The 19,508-nt window shown below is 39.4% G+C and overlaps 1 protein-coding gene across 1 annotated transcript in view; it reads left to right on the top strand.

Moving 5' to 3' along the window:
* ADAMTSL3 (ADAMTS-like 3) overlaps nucleotides 1-19,508 on the top strand; it is a gene marked incomplete at its 3' end in the record, with an annotated part of 167,066 nt that overhangs the window by 73,442 nt on the left and 74,116 nt on the right. The window contains exons 3-5 of the mRNA XM_010141355.1: nucleotides 7,084-7,211; nucleotides 9,489-9,534; nucleotides 16,309-16,545. Coding sequence (XP_010139657.1) covers nucleotides 7,084-7,211; nucleotides 9,489-9,534; nucleotides 16,309-16,545 — 411 coding nt within the window. The remainder of the gene's footprint in view (nucleotides 1-7,083; nucleotides 7,212-9,488; nucleotides 9,535-16,308; nucleotides 16,546-19,508) is intronic.

The raw sequence follows: 19,508 nt of genomic DNA, 5'->3' as shown, positions 1-19,508 counted from the left end.
CAAAAACTGTCAGCAGGGAATATAAGTAGTATTTGTGTAGGTTTTTTTAAACTCATCTGAACAATGTAGTTAACTCAAACTGAAAATTAGCAACTGAATTATTTTTATCTACTTCAGTGCTGATTCCTTTTAACAGGATGATGTAGATGCTAGCTGTTGTTAGATGGAGAAGTATGGCAGAAGTCGGATATACCAATACGGTGGCTTTCTTCTTTGAGTTGTTAGGGCGGGAACCATGACTCCTTCTCCGTGCCCACAAATTCCATGTTCCCTCTGTTACTGCTCACAAAGAAGGAAGGAGGTGATACAGACTCTTTTCAGTGCCAAAAGCCTCAGCTAGCTCATAGGTGCCAAACAGCCAAGCAACATTTCATCCTTTCCCTGGATGCCAAAACCCTCAAGTATCCCTGTTCCACCTGCCAAAACCTCCAACTTTGTCCTGACAACTCCTGCAGTGCAGGCCTGTGTTGTCAATATGAAATTTTGCAACACACTGACAATGGAAAATCTGGATGCAGTATAATACTGAAAAACATGCTGGGATTTGCCTTCAGTTTAGTATCAAAATGAATTACACTGTAAATATTTCCTGTGTGTGACTCTTTTGCATGCTTTATTTTCCAAAACTTGAATTTGAATTTATTCAAAACTGCTGTAGATTGAAAATATATTGCAGAATTCATCACTGAGAGCTCTAAAGTACATCTGAGCCCCCCAGATGTGTTCCTTCATGTAGCTGAATGAGTCCATCATTTGCCTTTTGGTGATTCTCCTGGTCTGTCACTGAGCTTTAGCAGCTTGTGCTCGGAAATGCTTTTTTTGTTACCAGGCACAGATTCCATTTTGCAGACAGATTGTAGTGCAAGGACAGCCTTACACAGGGCAAAGCCAAGTGCAAGGAATAGTTAGTGTGACTGACACGAGGTTAGTAATATTAAAACTAATTACTTCTAAACATCTGCTTAAAATAGCTGGGTTTACTCCCAGGTGTTTTTTATCAATCTAAAATAATAATGCATTGTTTTTTCTCCAGGATTTTATAATTCCAGATCTGTCCTTTGTAACTTAAGAATAATACATAATTTACTTTGGTACATACAAGTTAAAGATTTATTAAACTTAACGATGTATACAGTGCACAATTAGGTAATATATAATGCAGCCAGCAATAGTAGAAATATATCAGGAAATGGCTTGAAATCTGTCATAATGAAACAAGTGGAAGTTTTTCCGGTAAAATCAGGTAATGTAAGACCTCATTAATAATTCTTATTTGTCTGGAAATAAGTTTTGACTGTTCTTCTGTTTAGTTGCTGCCACAACCACAGTAGTTTTTCCTAAATCTGTAATCTGCATTCTACACCTCTCTTAGATTGTACAAAATAGAGGTGTAAATCATTTTTGTATGTGACCTTAGCAGGAAAGAGATTTCAGTACAGCTTGTTGCAAAGCCGTAGAGTTAAAAGTGAAGGGTACAGTCCTGAGGCTGAACAGCATATCCAGTGATTATCTGCAGGTAAGTACTTGTTCTTTCAGTTAAGTGCTCTGCTCACAGATACAGCCACCAGCGCAATTTGATACCTGTTCCACCAAGTGTAGTGTCTGGAAGGAAGAATCTGGGAAATGCATCACAGAGCTACTCGGGCAGGATATTTTCCCTTCAGTGCCATAATTCCCTGTGCTACCTCTGTTTGGAGCTGTTGTAGGTATAAGGAGAAGAAAATGTCATAGCGCAGTGCTGCACATGAGGAATAGTGAACAGCAACATAACCTCGGGCTTTGGAAGGCTCTGGAAGTCAGGATAGTGTTAATAGTATTTACGGGTTGTGAGATTGGGAAGAAGCAATAAAAAGGAAATGCTTCATCTCTGTTCAAAATACTATCAAGGATGAAATTTACTCCTGGGAGAAGGGCCAGTACCGAGCTTTGGGTACTGCTTAATTTAGGCTTTCAGTGGGACCCAAGCGGTGGTTATATCCTTCAATAGGTTCTTTCACTTGGATGAATTTAAGCTGAAGAATCCAAACTTTGTATAGAGAAATCTAGTTAGATGCAATGCGTTATTAAATAGCAATATGATATGGCTGTGCCAATGTAACTCCTTCTGGGGATTCGCTTTTGGAGTTTGGCATGCCTTTTCGAATTAATACACACCGCATCGATAAGAAGCCACGAGAAAAACCAAAGAACACTCGCCCAGAGAGCTGCAGTGACGTTGGTGTAGTAGCAGATATATTCATAAATATTCGTGCTTTACAAGTAAGGACTTGGTTATGACAGTCTTATCGTGTGAGTGATATCACTCGAACCTGTCTGAGCATTTTACATACCTGTGCATCCCTGGTCTGCATTGGTAGGTGCTGCTGCAGAGATTGCATCGGATCTCGCTAGAACCTGCAAGGGCACCCTGCTCTGGAGAAGTGCTCAGGAGCATGTCACAGGGCAGAGTTTTGGAGTAGTTTGTGTAGTGATTACGTACGTGGCAGAGGGACTGTTACCTGGGGACTCTTGCCGATAAATCTGAGTGTTGGGGCTCTACATTTCTGTTATTGCACTTTCTGTTACAATAACTCTCATGTGTTAAATGCTATATACTTGGCTTGTGTTTGTATTTAAAGGGAAAATTTATGTTTAAAAACTCTGGAAAACAAACCTTGAAGGTGTTGGGGCATTTCTGTTGAGAAGCTGAATCTTTGTTACTGAATGCTAAACATTTACATCTCCAAGCCTTATGTAATGGATGTCTGAAGAATAATAAAACTGCATAAACTGACCTTCATTCTCTGGCACCACGTCTCCTTTGAAGTCTGCATGACCAAATTCAAGACAATTATGTCATCCTTCATAACAGCCAAACAAAAGTTTGGCCAAATAATATTTTTTTCTCCGTATAACAGCACTGTGTTTGATTTTTGTAATGTGTGTCAATGTAGCTGTTGTTATTTACTGGGTGTTACAAGTGACAGTAAAAATCCCCTTGTTTTAGATTAATGATCAGCCCTGGTAACATCTGGATTTCATTTATTTTACCTCAGTGCCCACTTCTGCTATACTCAGTTCTTTTGAGTAGGACATTGCAAAGCAAGTGTGGCCTGAAAACACACACACAAGTAGTTTGCAGAACATGGTGTTACAGTATGTGACCATACGTGGCAGAAGCAAAACAGGGCCCTGGATAGAAGCGAAAGTGGCACTAACATTTTCCCCACTGTCCAAACCTACCAGTGCCACACTTCCAGTGAAATTCTCCATGTACAAGGCTGCCTCTGTCAGGGTTGTCAGCGCTCAGCGTATTACTGGCCCTCAGACCTTCAGGAAACCTTGGCATGCTGTTGTCTCAGTCTTTGAGATCCTGCTGATGTCACCAAGTGCTTCAAAACTCAGGTTATTTTCCCCTGTCCCCTGATTTAAGTCATCCGTGCCCAGGCTCATGTGCAGTGTTGTGACTTACTCTTTTTATAGATTGGGATGAAATATTTCAAATTACCTCTATCATATAAACTGGATTATTTTTTCAGAGACCATTGTATGGGTCCTTAAATCGTGCTTTGAGGGCAATGCTTGCCTCTAATCCTGCGTTCACATGTGATGCTTTTGGAATGGACACAGCTCCCACAACCGTAGCTGGATCCAGGGGAAGTGTGATGCCTTTGCCATCTAGTTTTGCGTAGAGAGTAGTAAATCATCTACGTTGTGTTTATAGCTGTTTAAAATTCTTTTATCTGGCTTCACTGCAGTACTTGTGGCTTCACTTGATCGTGTTATGTCACGGGTACACATGTGCATGTACACATGCATATTTATGTATGTGTAGGTACTGACATACTTTGACAATGAATGCGCTTAAAGTACGTGTTGCGCTTCATCTGTTACAAAATTAAACTGCTAAAGGAAAAACGCTTCCATGCTAATATGGTTCAGCAAAGCTTCACTGCTAAACCATGTTAGAATTAGGACTGAAGACAATAAAACCATGAAAAATTGAAGTTAAGAAGCAAACCATGAATGCAATCCTGAGGTACAATAATACCCTTTTGTGCACAATTGCAATTAGCTGTTGATTTAATTCCTAAATCAGCTTCCAAGGGTTTGTTGGTTTAAATCATGATCTTGATGATCTTTTCTTTATTTTACTTCAGTTTGGTACCATGGTGTAGACAAATGTGATACGTAGAGTTTATGAAACCAGACAGCTAGTAAATCAATATTATTTTGCTTATAATCCCATGGGATGAATAGTTTGAACGAGCTGGAGTTTAAATCAACACTGTGGGCACTGAATTAGTCGATGATTCTGAAGAAGGCTTTGTTGGCATAAACTTCTGCTTTGATCATCCTAGTATTTACAGCTTTTTAATTAGATACAGTTCAGGACAATGGTCTTTATCAAAGCAGCTTGGTGAATGAACAACTGGACATTGTTTAGGGCTTTGGATGGCATTCTGTCTGTTAATATCATGTGGCTGGTTTTAATACAATGATGAAGTTAGGATTATTTTAGGCATTGTCACTGCTTTGTCAAGAGAAACTAGCTATTCTAAAAGAGAGCACGGCATGTAGGGCTTTGTTTAATATCATAAGTTTAATAATTTCTTAATGTATTAAAAACTAATAATTTGCCTGGGGATTACAGAGGACAAACTTTAGTTTTGCACTCATAAATTTGGAAGAAGTGACTCTTTTGTTCATCTTGACTTATTTTCATGTGCTGAGTGATTTGTTGGGAACTGCCGAGCTCTTTTTGCTCAAGATTGAAGGCAGTTGGTTCCATTTTCAGTGTCAGACATTTCAGAGTTGGCTTCTAATGTAAAGTAAACCCAGCACCAGCCTGAAAATTCCTCAGGGATCTTGGCAGAGCTGGGCTCTATGGTTTCTGGAACAGTAGACTGGCCTAAGCACACTTTTAAAGCTTTACAGTAAGTGTTTGTAAAATTTGTAAACTTAAGGGAGCAAGAAAGTTAAGGATCCGCTGATGTGTTTACACCAACTTCTGCAGTTTACTGTTCAAGAACAGAGCTTATCCTCTAACAAAATTTTTTTGACAAGCTGAAGTTTTTTGGGAAAGAGATGGAAAAGTTTGGAAATTGCCTGTATTTTTAGCTGCTTAACTACGAGAAGTAGCGCTATTATACTGAACCTGCCTACTCTAATGCCTTAAAACGTGTTTGAGTTGTCCTTAGTTCTGCTTAAGTGTAGCTGAGTTTAATTATTTGCTATTCATGAGAACAAGAGTTATTTCTTAGAGAAAATACGGATTACTAAAGTGTGCTCATCTGGTTTAGTACCAAGATATATAATCTCTTGTGCTTCTCTGGATCTAGTCACTCATGAAAATCTCTCCAGCATTTTAAACTACTTTTTTTGTTTTGACACTCACGAAGACTTAAACCTTCACTTGGATACAGTTTATTTTGAATTGTTTTTATCTCTTTGCCTTGTGTTTACTGACAGGTCTTTGATTGGTGTTTCTGTGCATCTACTTTTTAAGAGGGAGGTAAAAATTCTGAAACACCATCTGATTAAGTCGTGCCTTCCTATGGTGTTGAAATAGTCATGTGAATGTAGTGCCTTTATCCAAGAACCGCTTGGATGGCCACTGAAGTCAATGGGATTAAAAAATTTGCTGTATAAATAGTTGTTTCAGTAAAGCTTGGATGAACTCTCCATGTTCTCTCAGTTGCAGTTGTATTGAGGCAGAGTAAATATCAGTCAATACCCTCTGTCACCTGAGATAAATGACTCCTTGCCTCATTTTTATCCACAATATGACTTTCGTTCATAATGATGTCGATAGCCATAACATTGTGTTTGCAGTAGTTTATGTGCAAACTCCATCACCACAGTGGTTAGAGAAATTGGTGTTTTCATCTCAGTCTGGGTGTACCTTCAGGTTCTAAAAATACTAATTTCTTTATGCTAACAGGCCCGTCACATCTGACAATTCTTAGACAATCAGTGTGTTTGACATTTAGTTACAAAAATCTGTGCATGTTTTTTCAAGAGAGAAGTTTTAAAGGTTGCAGGGCCAGAGGAATAAAAGTAGGATGCCAATGGAACAGCTGCTGAACAATTGTAGTGTAGTCAAAGACATGCTCGGGGAAATCCCGACTTTGATTTTCCTATGCTTTCTTCATGAAGAAAATGATAAACTGAAAACTACTCTCTTAAGGCAGGACATCATTGAATAATTTGATTCATATTACATTTTAATATTGAACTATTGCACTAAGTTACCGTGTTCTAAAATGTTCTGAGCATTTCTTGGGAAAATGTCAATGTTAAACAGGATGCAATGCAGGTGAAAAATGACATTTTTAAGGGATCAAGCAGTATTTGATGTCTGTCGCAAATATTTTATGTTTATATTTATGGTGCCTGGTAATAATGTTTTTGAAGCCTAAGTGAACTTAAGCTTAAACCACTCTTTAATTACTGTAGCCCAAAAATCACTCTCTAAACCTTTCAAATTAACAGCACTTTTCATACTGAAGTTGTACGTTGGTTTGCTTCCCTGACTGCAATTCTGGGCATGCACTTTATGAAAGATTTGAAGTGCTGAATTTCTGTACTGCTGCTGAGTGGAGGCACGCTTCAGGAGATAAAAAGGGGCTTTCATCCTCTTATTAGTCCAGGCTATGAAACTCCTTTGGTCAGGATTTTGGAAAGCCCAGCAGCCTGCCCAGCTGGTCTGGCTGCTTGGGATCAATTGTGTAGTCCCTACACAGTGTGTTGTTGGTCCGGGCGATGAACCTCCTTTGTGCAGGATTTTGGAAAGCCCAGCAGCCTGCCCAGCTGGTCTGGCTGCTTGGGATCAATTGTGTAGTCCCTACACAGTGTGTTGGACATAATGACAGCTCATTTGGACACAGTCCATCAGCAGAAGGCAGCACATCAAATACACTGTATCTTCAAAGACTCTTCTTCCTTTCCCATGTAATTATTATATATTAAAATAGTAAATAAACTTGAGATACTGTAAATAAACAGCAAAGTAATATGTGCAGTACTATTAATGCCGAGCAGTAAAACAGGTACCAACTTGGTTCATGGTTTTTTCCCCTCTCCGTCTTCCATGTTTTTCAGACTTCGAGAATTACCCGCTCCGATGAAGATAAGGAAGGCTCCTGGGATGCCTGGGGGGCCTGGAGTGATTGCTCACGGACCTGTGGTGGGGGAGCCTCTTACTCGCTGAGGAGATGTTTAAATGGCAGGTAAACCACATGCTGTGCTGATGTGTATTTATTCTTTGCAGCTCTGCCATGTTTCCCTGTCCTCTGATGGTGTCTATAGAAGCATCATTGCTTCTATTTTTGGAACCAAGTGCTGCGTACTGATTGTTAGGAAATCCTTCTTTCAATATTTTTTCATAATATATTAAATATCTGAGCCTTCAACTCTGATAGAACTTCAGTGCCTCATGAAACACGTTTGTGGAATAACAACAACGATTTATTTAGTACAGTCAAATACCAAGTCCCTGTCGTCTAATATAAAGTGAAGTTACCTGCATACAAATTAGCCTGCTTGAACATTACTCAAGATCATGTCCAAGCGCAGGCTGCTCTATGTCTTCTCTGTTTTAAAAAACAACGAGTAACTCCACATATAGATGTGTCAAATGCTGCTTTCTGTTAGGAAACTTTTCCTCTGCCAGTTCTTTCTATGCAGTGGTCCTGGTGGCCATATGTTTTTGTGGATAAACCTTAGTGTAGCTTGACGAGAACAGCGTACGCGGTGAAAACAATTTACCTCAGTAGTAAAGCTGGACTAATGCAAGACTTGTTGCTACAATCCTAAAAGTATGAGTAATGCTATAAGCTTGTAGTCAGGCGAGAAGAGATCCCAACCAGCTTAGAAGGGTCTGTGCTGGAGTCTGTAATTGCTTTCTTTACTTGAATTATTCTTAAACATTATAAAAATTGCTGGTTATGTTTAAATTTCTGTTTTGTTGAGATTTTTAAGTTAAACGCAATATTGCCTTGGAAGGCAGATTTTCTTAAAGACGGCTTGTAGTGTGATATGCTGCTTAATTGCAAACTGTATGAAATACACAGCTAAAGTTGATTAAAACTACTGCCTGTTTTTTTAGTGGAAAAGGCACTTTGAGAAAAGTAATATTTCCAGCAAGAAGCTGAGATATTCTACCAGTGTGTTAGGGACTGTGAAAGGAGCTCAATAAACTGTAGCAATATAAATTCCACTGTGGTTTTATTAATATTTTTAATGTGTTCCCCTGCGAAAAAACACGTGTTTTCCATACCTTGACAAAGGTGTAGTTTAAAAGTGTTTTTTCTGTGTTTTATTGTTGCTGTAATGTTCGGGAAATGTGCAATTGTGAACAAAGTTTTCACATTTGTATGTATCATAAACCTTTTTACCTTGCATGATGTGATGTAATCGTTCTTGCCAAAGACTGGACATTTGAGATGTACCATCTTGAGCTTGGAGAGCTGTACCTTCAGCTGAGCTGGTTGAACTCTTGCTCCAGCCATCCACTGCTGCTTCCTTTCAAATTGTATTTTTCAATCCCTCACACACGTTAAAGAATTTTTTAATATTTGCAATCAATTTTCATGCAAAAAGTGGAAAATGTAGTCCAAGCTGTAAATTGCCAGCTATGCATTCATGTATTCTTTTGGTGTGAAGGGATTATTCCAAACATTGTTCCCGGTTTTAGAGACATAACTAATTTCCTGTCAAGTCATTTGAAATGGGTTTTCAGTTCTTTCAAGGGGTTGATTTTGATACTCTCAAGAAGAATATCTTACCCTTTGGAAAAGCGTCAGTCAGTTATCGAGAAGTTTCACAAACTGTCCCTAAAAACGTGAAACGCACACCATCCCCATGGACTTTATATGCCTGTTATTTCAGCTATAAAACCAGTCACTGCTGAGGATCCGAACTGCCTGGATTTCAGGATTCACATGCATTGAGCACCTTAGGAATGCATGTAATCCATGAGAATTATATTTCATTTAAAAAGGTGAATTCTGCTCGCGGCCTCGGGTCGGTAAAATTACACACTATTCTTCAAAAGTATTGCAAAAGTAATAGTTTTTGGGAGAAAGGAAAGGTTTGAGGCTGGTTTTTTTCCTTCCTAAAAATAGAAGAAAGGAAAATTAATGCTAATTACTCTTATTCTTCATTTAAGTATTGTTTAGATACTCTGATTGTATTTTCCTCCAGGTTACATCCCATGGATTAGAAGTAGCTTTGCTGAAGTCAGCATAAATCAGGCTTAGGGATGCCTCCTGGAATCTTTTTCACAAAATAAATGTGTTTTTCATAAGGTTTGCAGTAAATCTGGCTTACAGAGGAAGAGAAACAGCAGTGTAACCTGTTTGTGTTTATACCTTGTATTTTCAATCCAAATTACGGTAGAGCGGCAGCAATAAAAGTCTGATTTTTCAAGAGAATAACTAGCCATATAACAGGCAGGGTTGTGTTTTGCTGTTGTGCGTCGTAACCATTTTTACTCTGTTTTTCAGGAACTGTGAAGGTCGGAATATTCGATACAAAACCTGCAGTAGTAATGTGAGTCTAACCTTTAATCCTATTTTACTTATTCAAACAATGTGGAAAAGTTCAAGAAATGCTGCTTCTTGTTCAAAACCTTATGGTGCATAATTTTCTTTCCATCATTATTACCATTTTTAAAGATTCCAGTCTACGTGACACCTCAAGGTCTCAAATTTAGGCTTCCCAAATGGACTCTTTCTTTTTAAAACATAGTGCCAGTTGTGATTCAGAGTGGGTTATATACTTTATTAGGAAAGTTACACATTTTGGAGGATTAAAAAATCAGTTCTCATCTTAAACTAGCAAGTGCTTTTCCTGGGAGCTCTCTTTCAGAAGCAGCGTTAATCTGAGCTCCTGATCGTTTGTGATCATTAATGATATGGTGGCGCTTTCACATGAGTGAAGAGATTAATGCCTGTGTCTCATCCGTTTGCATGTCATACGTCTACATGCAGAAGCAGTATCTGTAGGTACACTGGCGTAGACCATTTCTGTGACTGAATGTGAAGCTGGAGTTCGGACTCTACGTTTGCTGTTACTGTCATGTAATCACATTTTAGTTTTACAGATGCATTTTATGAAAACCAGTCCCATACAGTGTAATTCATGACTTGTCCACAGTTGATTTGTAGTGATGCTTTGTGCTATTTAAAAAGCTGCTGCCTTTCACCCTGGGTCTTGTTGTCTGTTCAAGGTGTGCAGCTCGTGCAGGGCTTTGTGATACCACTGATCAACAGACCATGGGTACCAACACAATCATTCAGGGTGGTTTGTGGTCAGCAGTCACCCCGTTGCACGAGTTACCTTACACTATGATGTGTATAATATAATCCCATTCCAGAAAAGAGAGAAGGTAGATAAGTAATTAAAGCATTTTATTTTATTTACTGTAGCGCATTTGAGTAATCTCCTTCTGGCCCTGGGAGGCAGGCAGCAATTTTTACACAAATACCCCTTAAAAGATGAGGCCTGTGGTTCGCTTGGGTTGAATTATACCCAGGCAAGAGGAGGTGACAGGCGTGTCATTGCCCACCCTGTGATGTCTGCCAGCAGCAGGCAGCTGTGAGGTATGACAGTTCTCCTTACGAGGCCTGACGCTGGAAGTCGCCCTGTAAATATGCTGAGTCAGCGTATCCCCTGGGAGAGCTGGCCATTACGCCTCTTCGGTTTGCCACAGCTACAGTTTCTCGTGTGCCCTCCTCAAGAACAAGGCTTGCTAGCGCCCTGAGTTGCTCTAAGGCTCCACTCCTCAGGGTCGGGTGGATTTTCCACCACAGCAGTTTACCGCCAGTTTCTGCTACTGGAAGTGATGAACAAATCAAGCCCAGCACATGCAAAACTCAGATTCTGCAGACAAACCCTGTCACTTGTTCTTTCAGGAGAAAAGCCCCAGCAGCTTTGTGCAAAACAGTTTAGCTCATGGATAAAAATACCACATGCAAAACCCACCATAATCTGTTAAAGCTTTGTGACCAGCTACACTGCGGCCAGCCGGGATGTGAGCAATGAAGAACCACTGCTGCAGGGTCTCTTTGCTCCGTTCCATATCTAACAGCTCTGCAGCTTCCTAAGCGGGTACAACCGAGCCAGCGTAGTATACCTTGTGCTTCCAGCAAAGGACGAGGAAACGACCTCAGAGAAAGGGGAACGACAGCATCAGCTGGGCACGCTTCCTGCGGCGAGCAGAGCTCTCGCGTGCTTCTAGGGTATGTCAGAGCAGCTGTGGACACTGCTCGTTTGAAGGGTCATGCAGTAAATATCTGATGGAAACGAAGGCACTCTCTGCTTCAGCACAGAGAAAATGGAGATGGTTACCATATACTTTCTGAACTCTCGGGGAGTTTTTCTGAAGTCGCTGCAGCCTGTTTTTTAACTTTAGAACTCATTTTAAAGCGATAAGTGGCAAGCCTCTTGTATGGGAGTCTGTTAGAATTTATGATGATTCAAATGTTAATTTCCAGACAGGAAGCTGCCTTTACAGTTCTGCTTTTGGGGCATGTCTGAAAGGAATCAGGTTTCCATTTCAGTTCAGATACAACCAGAATCTCTCAGGAATAGTTTTTCCTAGATTATGATGCAGATAATGGAGAATTCCTGAGAAAAATATATTTCATGAGATTTCTACTTTTAAGACAGTTGATCTTTTAATTTGGTGTCACTGAATTCAACCCCAGTACCAGACCTGGCTTAACCTCGAAAAGGGAGCTTACACCTAATGTAAACCTGGGACTACTAGGCCAGTTTTGTTTCAAATGATATAATTTTCCCCAAAGCATTTTTTTCTAATGAATGCATCTCACTTTAGGAGTATGATTTTAGTCTGAAAATTAAGAGTTTATACTAGCTTCTTTCCGTATTAGTAGGTATTATTGTTAACCACATGAGACATTTGGTATATATACACTGTGTAAAGTTGTCTGCAAATGTAATTTTGCTACATGATACATTACACCACTAACATCTATATTGGGGAGTACCAATGAAGCACAACTTAATATGTGTGTCATTCTAATGAAAAGAACAAGAATCATTTTACCAGAAAATTGGTTTCATCTGGATTTGTAATAGAATAGTAGTAAGTTCATTGAACTCAAGCATAATTCCAGAATAATATTAGTGATATTTCAATCAAAAAATTAATTCAAGGTCTTAGCAACAAAATAATTGCCGAGATTAAGGCATATTTATAGCCTGCTTATCTTTCTATCATAGCTGAGATGCCAGGTGCATGATTTCCTAAAACTGCCTGTATGCTTTAAGCTTTTCTTGTAGAAACTTTAGAGAAATAAACTGTGTAAATGACTCATTATATGGTGTTCAACGAGATTTTTCAGACTTTCTTAACCCCCCTTTTTTATATTTCCATTTTTGTATATACTGTTACATTCTAATGCTATGATGTGCACTATATGGAAGTGTTTAAGATAATCCTTTAGGGTCCTATTCATAGAACAAGTTATTTGGGCCATTTCCCCATAAATTTCACATTCTTATGTGCCAAAAAGTCACTTATGCGTTTGCCAGAGTGACTCTTCCACAGTGAGAAACACTATTTTTAATAGGTTTGCCCTTGTTTAATTCCATTATAAACTTTTATTATATGCAGATAATGCTCACACTTGCTCAACGTATTCATCAGATTATTGTCCAAGCATCCACTTCTTAACCAGCTCGTTTATCCCATTCAGACAATCTTGGCTGAACTGTGTCTACTTTAGTCCTATAATATTTCACCTTGAGTTGCGTATTTCTCTTAATCATTTGTTTATTTCATATTTATAATGCTGGTGCACCGTGTGGCCCTCGTGGCTAGGGTTTCTACTTCAGGTATCTTGGTTTCACTGAGAAGGGGCCTGAAAATCGCATAGGAAAAACATAGAACGTGAAGCTAAATTCAAAAAGAAAACAAAACAATGACTTCATCAGTTTTGGCTCGGTTTCAACAAAATGAGATTCGAAGAATAAAACTAGACAAAAGGCTAGACTTCCTTTGGTGTCATCATTTTTACTGGGAATTTTCTTGCCTTTTGTGCTTTTTTCAGCGGAGTAATTGTTGGCAGGAGTCACAGGGTCTGATGCAACCTTCATAATTTGTACTTGAACATTGCCTACAAAGATTTCCCAGGTTAGCTCTGTTTTCAAAGGCTTAGAGTGCTCACTGCCAAAATGAAGATGATACATTTCATAAGAGCCAGCTGTTGAATGCAGTAGTTTTTAATCATCTGTCACAAAAAGAATGGGAATATGTGTATTTTTAACCTGCATGGTAGTCATGTCTGAAGCATCTTTTTCAGATCTGTCTGTCCAGTCCAATCTGTCTGTCTGTCCAATATGTTCATAAGTCATGTCATAAATACCCTTCATTCCACTGCAAGATCTGGATGTGATTATTTTTGCCAATATTTTCATGTATTAGACCTCACAGGTATGTCTTCAGCTCCTTATGTAGCATGTGAACCTCTGAACAGCCTGGCGATGGTTCAGTGGATTGAGTGCAAAGCAAAAGCTTTGGTTTCAAAAATATTTAGCAAACAAGAAAAAACACGTGGAATACGGAAAGGGAAGAGGGAATGACAGAATGAATCGATGTCTGCAATAGGTTAAAGGCAACATGACATGCAAACAGGTGGAGGACCGGGGCACGTGAATGGTCTGACGATGTGGCCTTGCCCGCTTCCCCAACATGCCTCCCCTCACCTACTTCTGCCACATCTTACACCTCCCTTTTCCTTTCTGTTTTTACAACTCCCTCTCTTTTTCTGACCCACTGGAATGGAATTAACCTGAAGTTTACAAGTCCTCTTGTTGTTTGGTTTACATTCCGTTCTGTGTTTTGTTGTCTTTCAGTTTAGCTTATACGCTCCTTTCTTTATACAAATATGTATTATTCCCAGGAAAAGAGGGATCTGAACTTGGTTGCCATCCAAATGCTGATATAATGCAAACGGTAATAATTTCAGCCCTTTGATATCCCTTTGTGATGCTCTTTTTACGCCCCTGCTTTTGAACCCAGCTCAGAGAGAAAGCAGGTGGAACTGGCATGTGAACCAAGCTGCCAGGATCGCTTTGTGTTCTTTGACAATTCCGAAACAGAATAGGGAGATGAGAATGGCTTGCTCTCAAGCAGCCAGGAAGCAAGTGGAAGGAAGGAGCTGCATTGTGTTCAGTCAATGAGAAACAGTAACCACGGATTGACATCCTGACATTGTGGTGTTTGTGTCTTGGCACAGCATCAACACTGAGTGATAATGAAATGTAACAACAGCCTGTCAAAACTCAGCCTAGGGCCATCGCTCTGCCTGTTTTACAGATAGCTCTTTAATTCTTTGTGATGAAAACGTTGCTGTGCATGACTGAGTAGCGCTACTCCAAAATATTGCTTCTAACTTCACCTGAATCAACTTCCCCTGGTTATTTTTATCCTTAGCTACTCCTCTGTTTGCAGTGGTGAAAGGGAACCATATGGCACCCATGTGAACTCTGAAGTCCTCTCTGCTTTTTAGACTTGCTGTTGTGCAAAATGAGAGGTGACAGATCAGTCAGAGCCAACTGCTGCTCGCTCTTACACCAGCGCAGACTTGGTGAATGTCTCGGGAGTGACACTGCAGGAAACGGGTGGTTTCTAACAGTATCTGCTTGACGTTTTTAGAAGTTCTCACTTGTGGGATTTTGCAGAGGTAAAACCCGCAAAGAGTCACTGTAACTGTGATTTCTCCCTGTCTTGTTCCATCATTTTATAGTTTTTAAAAGCCCTCTGGGATGTTCTCACCGTGAGGTGTAGCACTGATGGGAATGCTCGGTGGATTGCTCAGTGCTCAGCTGCAAAAGCCTCATGTGTTGGTCAGCAGAGAGAACAGTGATTTTAGAAGGTATTTTATGCACCCTACAAAGAAGTCAGAGGTATTTCTAGGTTACCTTTCCTATGGTGAAAAAATCTAAGGCTTTGTCAAAATATTAAGCTAATGCAGTGCCAACTCACCCTGATTCATATGAGCAAAATGGTGTCAGGACAACTTTGCTGAGGACCTTGGGCTGGAATTTGAACCTTCCTCACGTATGTTTTAATCTTCAGTACTGTGTAATGCACTTTCTATGTCATTAGCTTTTTTTCAGGGAAGGTTCAATTCACTGATAAGGTTGAAGCTTTTATGTGTTCAGGGTTAGTATTGTTAACTCATACTTATTACTAAGTTCCATGAGTTCAGCTGACACATCACAATCTTTCAGTCTTACATCCAATGAAAACAAAACTTTGTTAAAATCAACCTCACATCTGGCTTATATGTGCAGTTGGAATTCTTGGAAGAATATCCTTTCAGTCTGGTGTATGGAGTGTTTGACACTGGACGTACTTTCAAATGAAGTCTTTAGTGAGAAATTGTTTAACACACTAACTCCTTTGTCAATACTTTACCAAAGTTATTTTTGAATAAATCAGCATTCATCTCCATTCCTGTCACCATAGTTTAGTATTAACGTCATTGGTTTTATGTGCAAAAAAATGTTTTAGAACATTATATTTCAACAGTTCTCATATTTGATCTTTCAGCTGTCTAAGCTGAGGCTCTGTGTGGGAGGAGGTATGGAACTGTCTCGTTACAACTGGAACTATATAACCAGTAGTTACCCGTTTGAAGTATATGTCGTCTCAACAAAGTGAGCCTTGCTGCTTCCATGAGGTGAAGGTGTTTTGTAGTTAGACTAAAGAACTAAGCACTGAAAGTTCTGGTGTCTCCTTCTAATGCTCTTGTCCCCTTTCTGAGCAATGCTGAACAATTAATTAATTAGGCAATTTTTTATTTCTTTATGTATAAGTAGCGATAACACCTCTTTCATTACTCTGACGTTTGCATTGATGAGTAAGCGCAGAGCACTCAGAAATCCTTAAGTGGAAAAAGCTATTGAGAACAGCAATATGAAATGTCAGACATATTCTTATAGTCACTGCAAATATATAGATTTCTTTAGAAGCTAATTCTTATTGCAGAACCAGACTTCAAACGTACTCCATAGTACTACATGAAAGGTAGCATTTTTAATTATCTTCTCTTATCAGTGGTGTTATTACTGGAATATACATGATATTGTTACTTGCACTGCAAGCTATGGATTAAGGAACCTGAATTGTTTTGATACACGCAATATGCACTTATGCAATATGACATATTTGTCATAACAGCTCTTGAACCGAACCTCCTTCATCAAATCCTGTGTAATTCATCAGATAAATTTATTGCAAATTCGGAGTATTGCCTTCTTAAAAAAATATATCCTTTGGTTTGTTTTTAGGACTGCCCCTCGGATGTTGGTGACTTTAGAGCACAACAGTGTTCAGCCTACAATGACGTCAAATACCAGGGGCATTTTTATGAGTGGATCCCTGTGTATAATGATCCTACTGCGCCGTGTGCTCTGAAATGTCAAGCCCTGGGGAAGAACTTGATTGTGGAGCTCGCCCCAAAAGTACTAGATGGTACTCGCTGCAATGTTGAGTCCTTGGACATGTGCATCAGCGGAATATGCCAGGTATGTTCACAGTGCAAATAATTGTGACCTTTGTAGAGAGACATGTTTCACCTTAAGTGAGCACCTTCTGGTTATATTTCATCTTCGTGTTACCAGTTTAGACGTTTCTGCAAGTCCTGCCAAATGATTGCAGGTAACTTACCATTCTCTTGCACGCAGACATTCCTGACTGCCTTAGCCATTGATAATTTTATGTATAATTAAAAGGTCGGTAACATTCACTCTGTCTTCTTACATGTATAAATAGAATTAATGAAAGTAGTTACAGTTTTCTAACCTTTGGTATGTTCGTTGAGATGTGCTGAAATACATAGCCTTCCATTTCATTTTACTCCTCTGTGTCTTAGATCTCAGAAACTCTGTTAAGGAGAAAATTAGACAGTTTAGGGGATCCAGCCCAGAATGGCAGGTGTGAGTGTGTACACGTCACGAGTATATGCTGTGATTGAGAGAATCGGTTGTTAGTATCTTCTAACTTTAATCTACATTTCCAGATCTTTTTTGATTGTTTGTTAGAGTTATGCTATCGACTTCACACAGTTGGTTTAAAAACAGAGAGTTGTGATATTTGGGGCTTGCCAGCTTTGCCTGTGTTGCATTAGCAAAGAAATATTGCCATCTGAAGTTTTATGAACAGAACAATTTTATGTAGAATGGATATGTTATTGCAGTTAGTTTTCTTTCTCTGCAAGTGGTTGCTGCTCTGTTAAATGCCTAAAATGTGTGCGACTCAAAAATGCAGGGTATGGCCCGGTGTGCAAAATAGCTCCATTATAGGGGAAAATTTGACACTTTTGGCAGAAGACTGGTGTGTGGATTACAGCAACATTAATATATGATCTGGACCTTGCTGTGGGTTTTACGCGACTTCTATGTATACTGCAGTTCCAATACCAGTCATGCCAACACACAATGCATCTGCTGCCTCTGAAATAGAAGGAGAATTCCTTACAGTTTTCCTTTTGAGAGACCACATTTGTCAATAGTACTTCATGGTGGTATCCAACAGCGTCGTTACCCTGCGGATTTGAAATAGGGTATACCTCTATAAACCCTGGAAGCACTTGCTGAATAATACATTTCTTTTGCAATATTCTCAGTGACGCCTCCTCTTCCAGTCCTAGCTTTCACCCTGCAGGATGCCAAAGCCTTTTGTAGATGGTATATCCACGGCAGCCTTCGCTGATTGTGTCCATTGCGGCACAGAAGTGTCATTCTGAGCGTTACAGAGCTCTGGGTTTTCAGAGGCTTGGGTCTTTTGCTCAGAGTGCTGTGGGGTTTCCTGTGTTTCCCACTACCATCTTTAATACACAGCGTAACACTTTGTCCAGAGGGGATGCAGTTTTGCGAAGAACAGTTGAAAGATGTAGTTAAAAGGTCTGCTTACAATGTTTCTTGTTCATATTTTGCAGTATTCAAGTATATATCTGACATAAAATGCTTGGAAATGTAAGTAATTTGTTTTTAAAATAAACCAGGTAGAGCTAGAAGAAATTTGTCATTCCAGAAGCAGGCACTGAAACTCTTTTACAATGTTAATGAAAATTGATTGCCTTTCTCCATCTCTTCCATTTTTTATTTTTTTCAGTATTTCTTCCAATTCCACAAAAAATATTTTTCCACGTAAGAGAACATTATCAAGGGAAAACAACCCAAACAACCCCATGTTTAGGATGTGTTCTGTGCTGTGACTTACGCAATTTAATTTATAACTTAGCCTTGTAAGCTGTTAGGTGCTTTAACTTTATTTTCTTTGTCACTGATTTTTTCTGAGGTATTTTTGCACAAATGGTAATTTTCTCCCTTTTAGAGTCTATGTTTGATAATTTAGTGTTTGCTAATTGTATTCAGATAAAAGGTTATCTGCTCATTTGACTAACGTTTTACTCTTTGTGGACTGTTTTGGAGGCAGAGTGGAGAGGTTGGATACTTGTGAAAGGGACTTCACAAGGGAGGTGGGGACTACCTCAGACACCGACACGGAGCTTTGTTGCTACTCCTGTTCGAGCAGGAAAAGAAAACAGATTGACCTCTAATCTTTCCTGGAAAAATATGGTTATTTAGTCAACAGCTGTTAAGAGAGAGACAGCAAAATTGTGATTCTCTACAATTGTTGCTATAAGCTCTGTCTGTTGGTTTCTGACATATACTTGGCACAACCTGCAAATAACTTGTCAAGTGTTTTTACAGTTAACTCATCTAAATAAACATGTCGTACTGCTGATGTGGATATCTTTGCTTTTATGCCTGCAAGCACCAAAGAGTTAGTATAAGGAGACTGGCTTGCCTGGGTCCCTTTCCAACTGGTGCTGGTTTTGCTCATTTGTTTTGCCCAAGTTGGCCGGTTTTATAAGATCTCAGCTTCCCCTCCTCCCACCCACCCCACCCCAAACATGATTTCACTTTCATCTGTTTTCTTACTCTTGGTGAGGTAGGGCTGCCTCAGTAATTCTGCTTCCTGGATTCTTGTTCAGACTCTCTCCTTGGCAGCACGTGAATTTACAAGGATGGTGAGTTCCTGTTGTCCAGCTTCAGTTGTGATTCTGTGCACTCCCCTTAACAAGCAGAATCAAACTGAATAAAAAAAAACAAACAAACAAAAAAAAACCCCAAAACCAAAACAGAACAAAAAACCCCAAAACAAAAAAACCCAACATGAGATGACCAAACTGCCCTCTCAGTAAGAGTCTTCAGGGAGAGTAAAATCTGAAGGCAGTGGAGCAGAGAAAACTTTATTGGGAAAGTTAATAAGCTATTTTGGGGTTGCTTGTTAACTCAGACAAGCCATTTGACCGTGTTTTAGTCTGGGGCTGCTGTTACCAAAGCAAATATCTGGGACTGGTGTGTTAAATGGGGACAGCTCAAAACTCCACTGCTTGGAGGATTTTCACACTTAACTTCTGATATTTTTTCTAGTGTCTGCACAACTCGCAACACATTTTTCCATATAATATATTCCTGCT

This window comes from Buceros rhinoceros, unplaced genomic scaffold (assembly GCF_000710305.1).
Source record: "Buceros rhinoceros silvestris isolate BGI_N320 unplaced genomic scaffold, ASM71030v1 scaffold1648, whole genome shotgun sequence".
Classification (NCBI taxonomy): domain Eukaryota; kingdom Metazoa; phylum Chordata; class Aves; order Bucerotiformes; family Bucerotidae; genus Buceros; species Buceros rhinoceros.
Note: the sequence above shows the minus strand (reverse complement) of the source record. Positions and strands in the feature narration are given on the sequence as shown.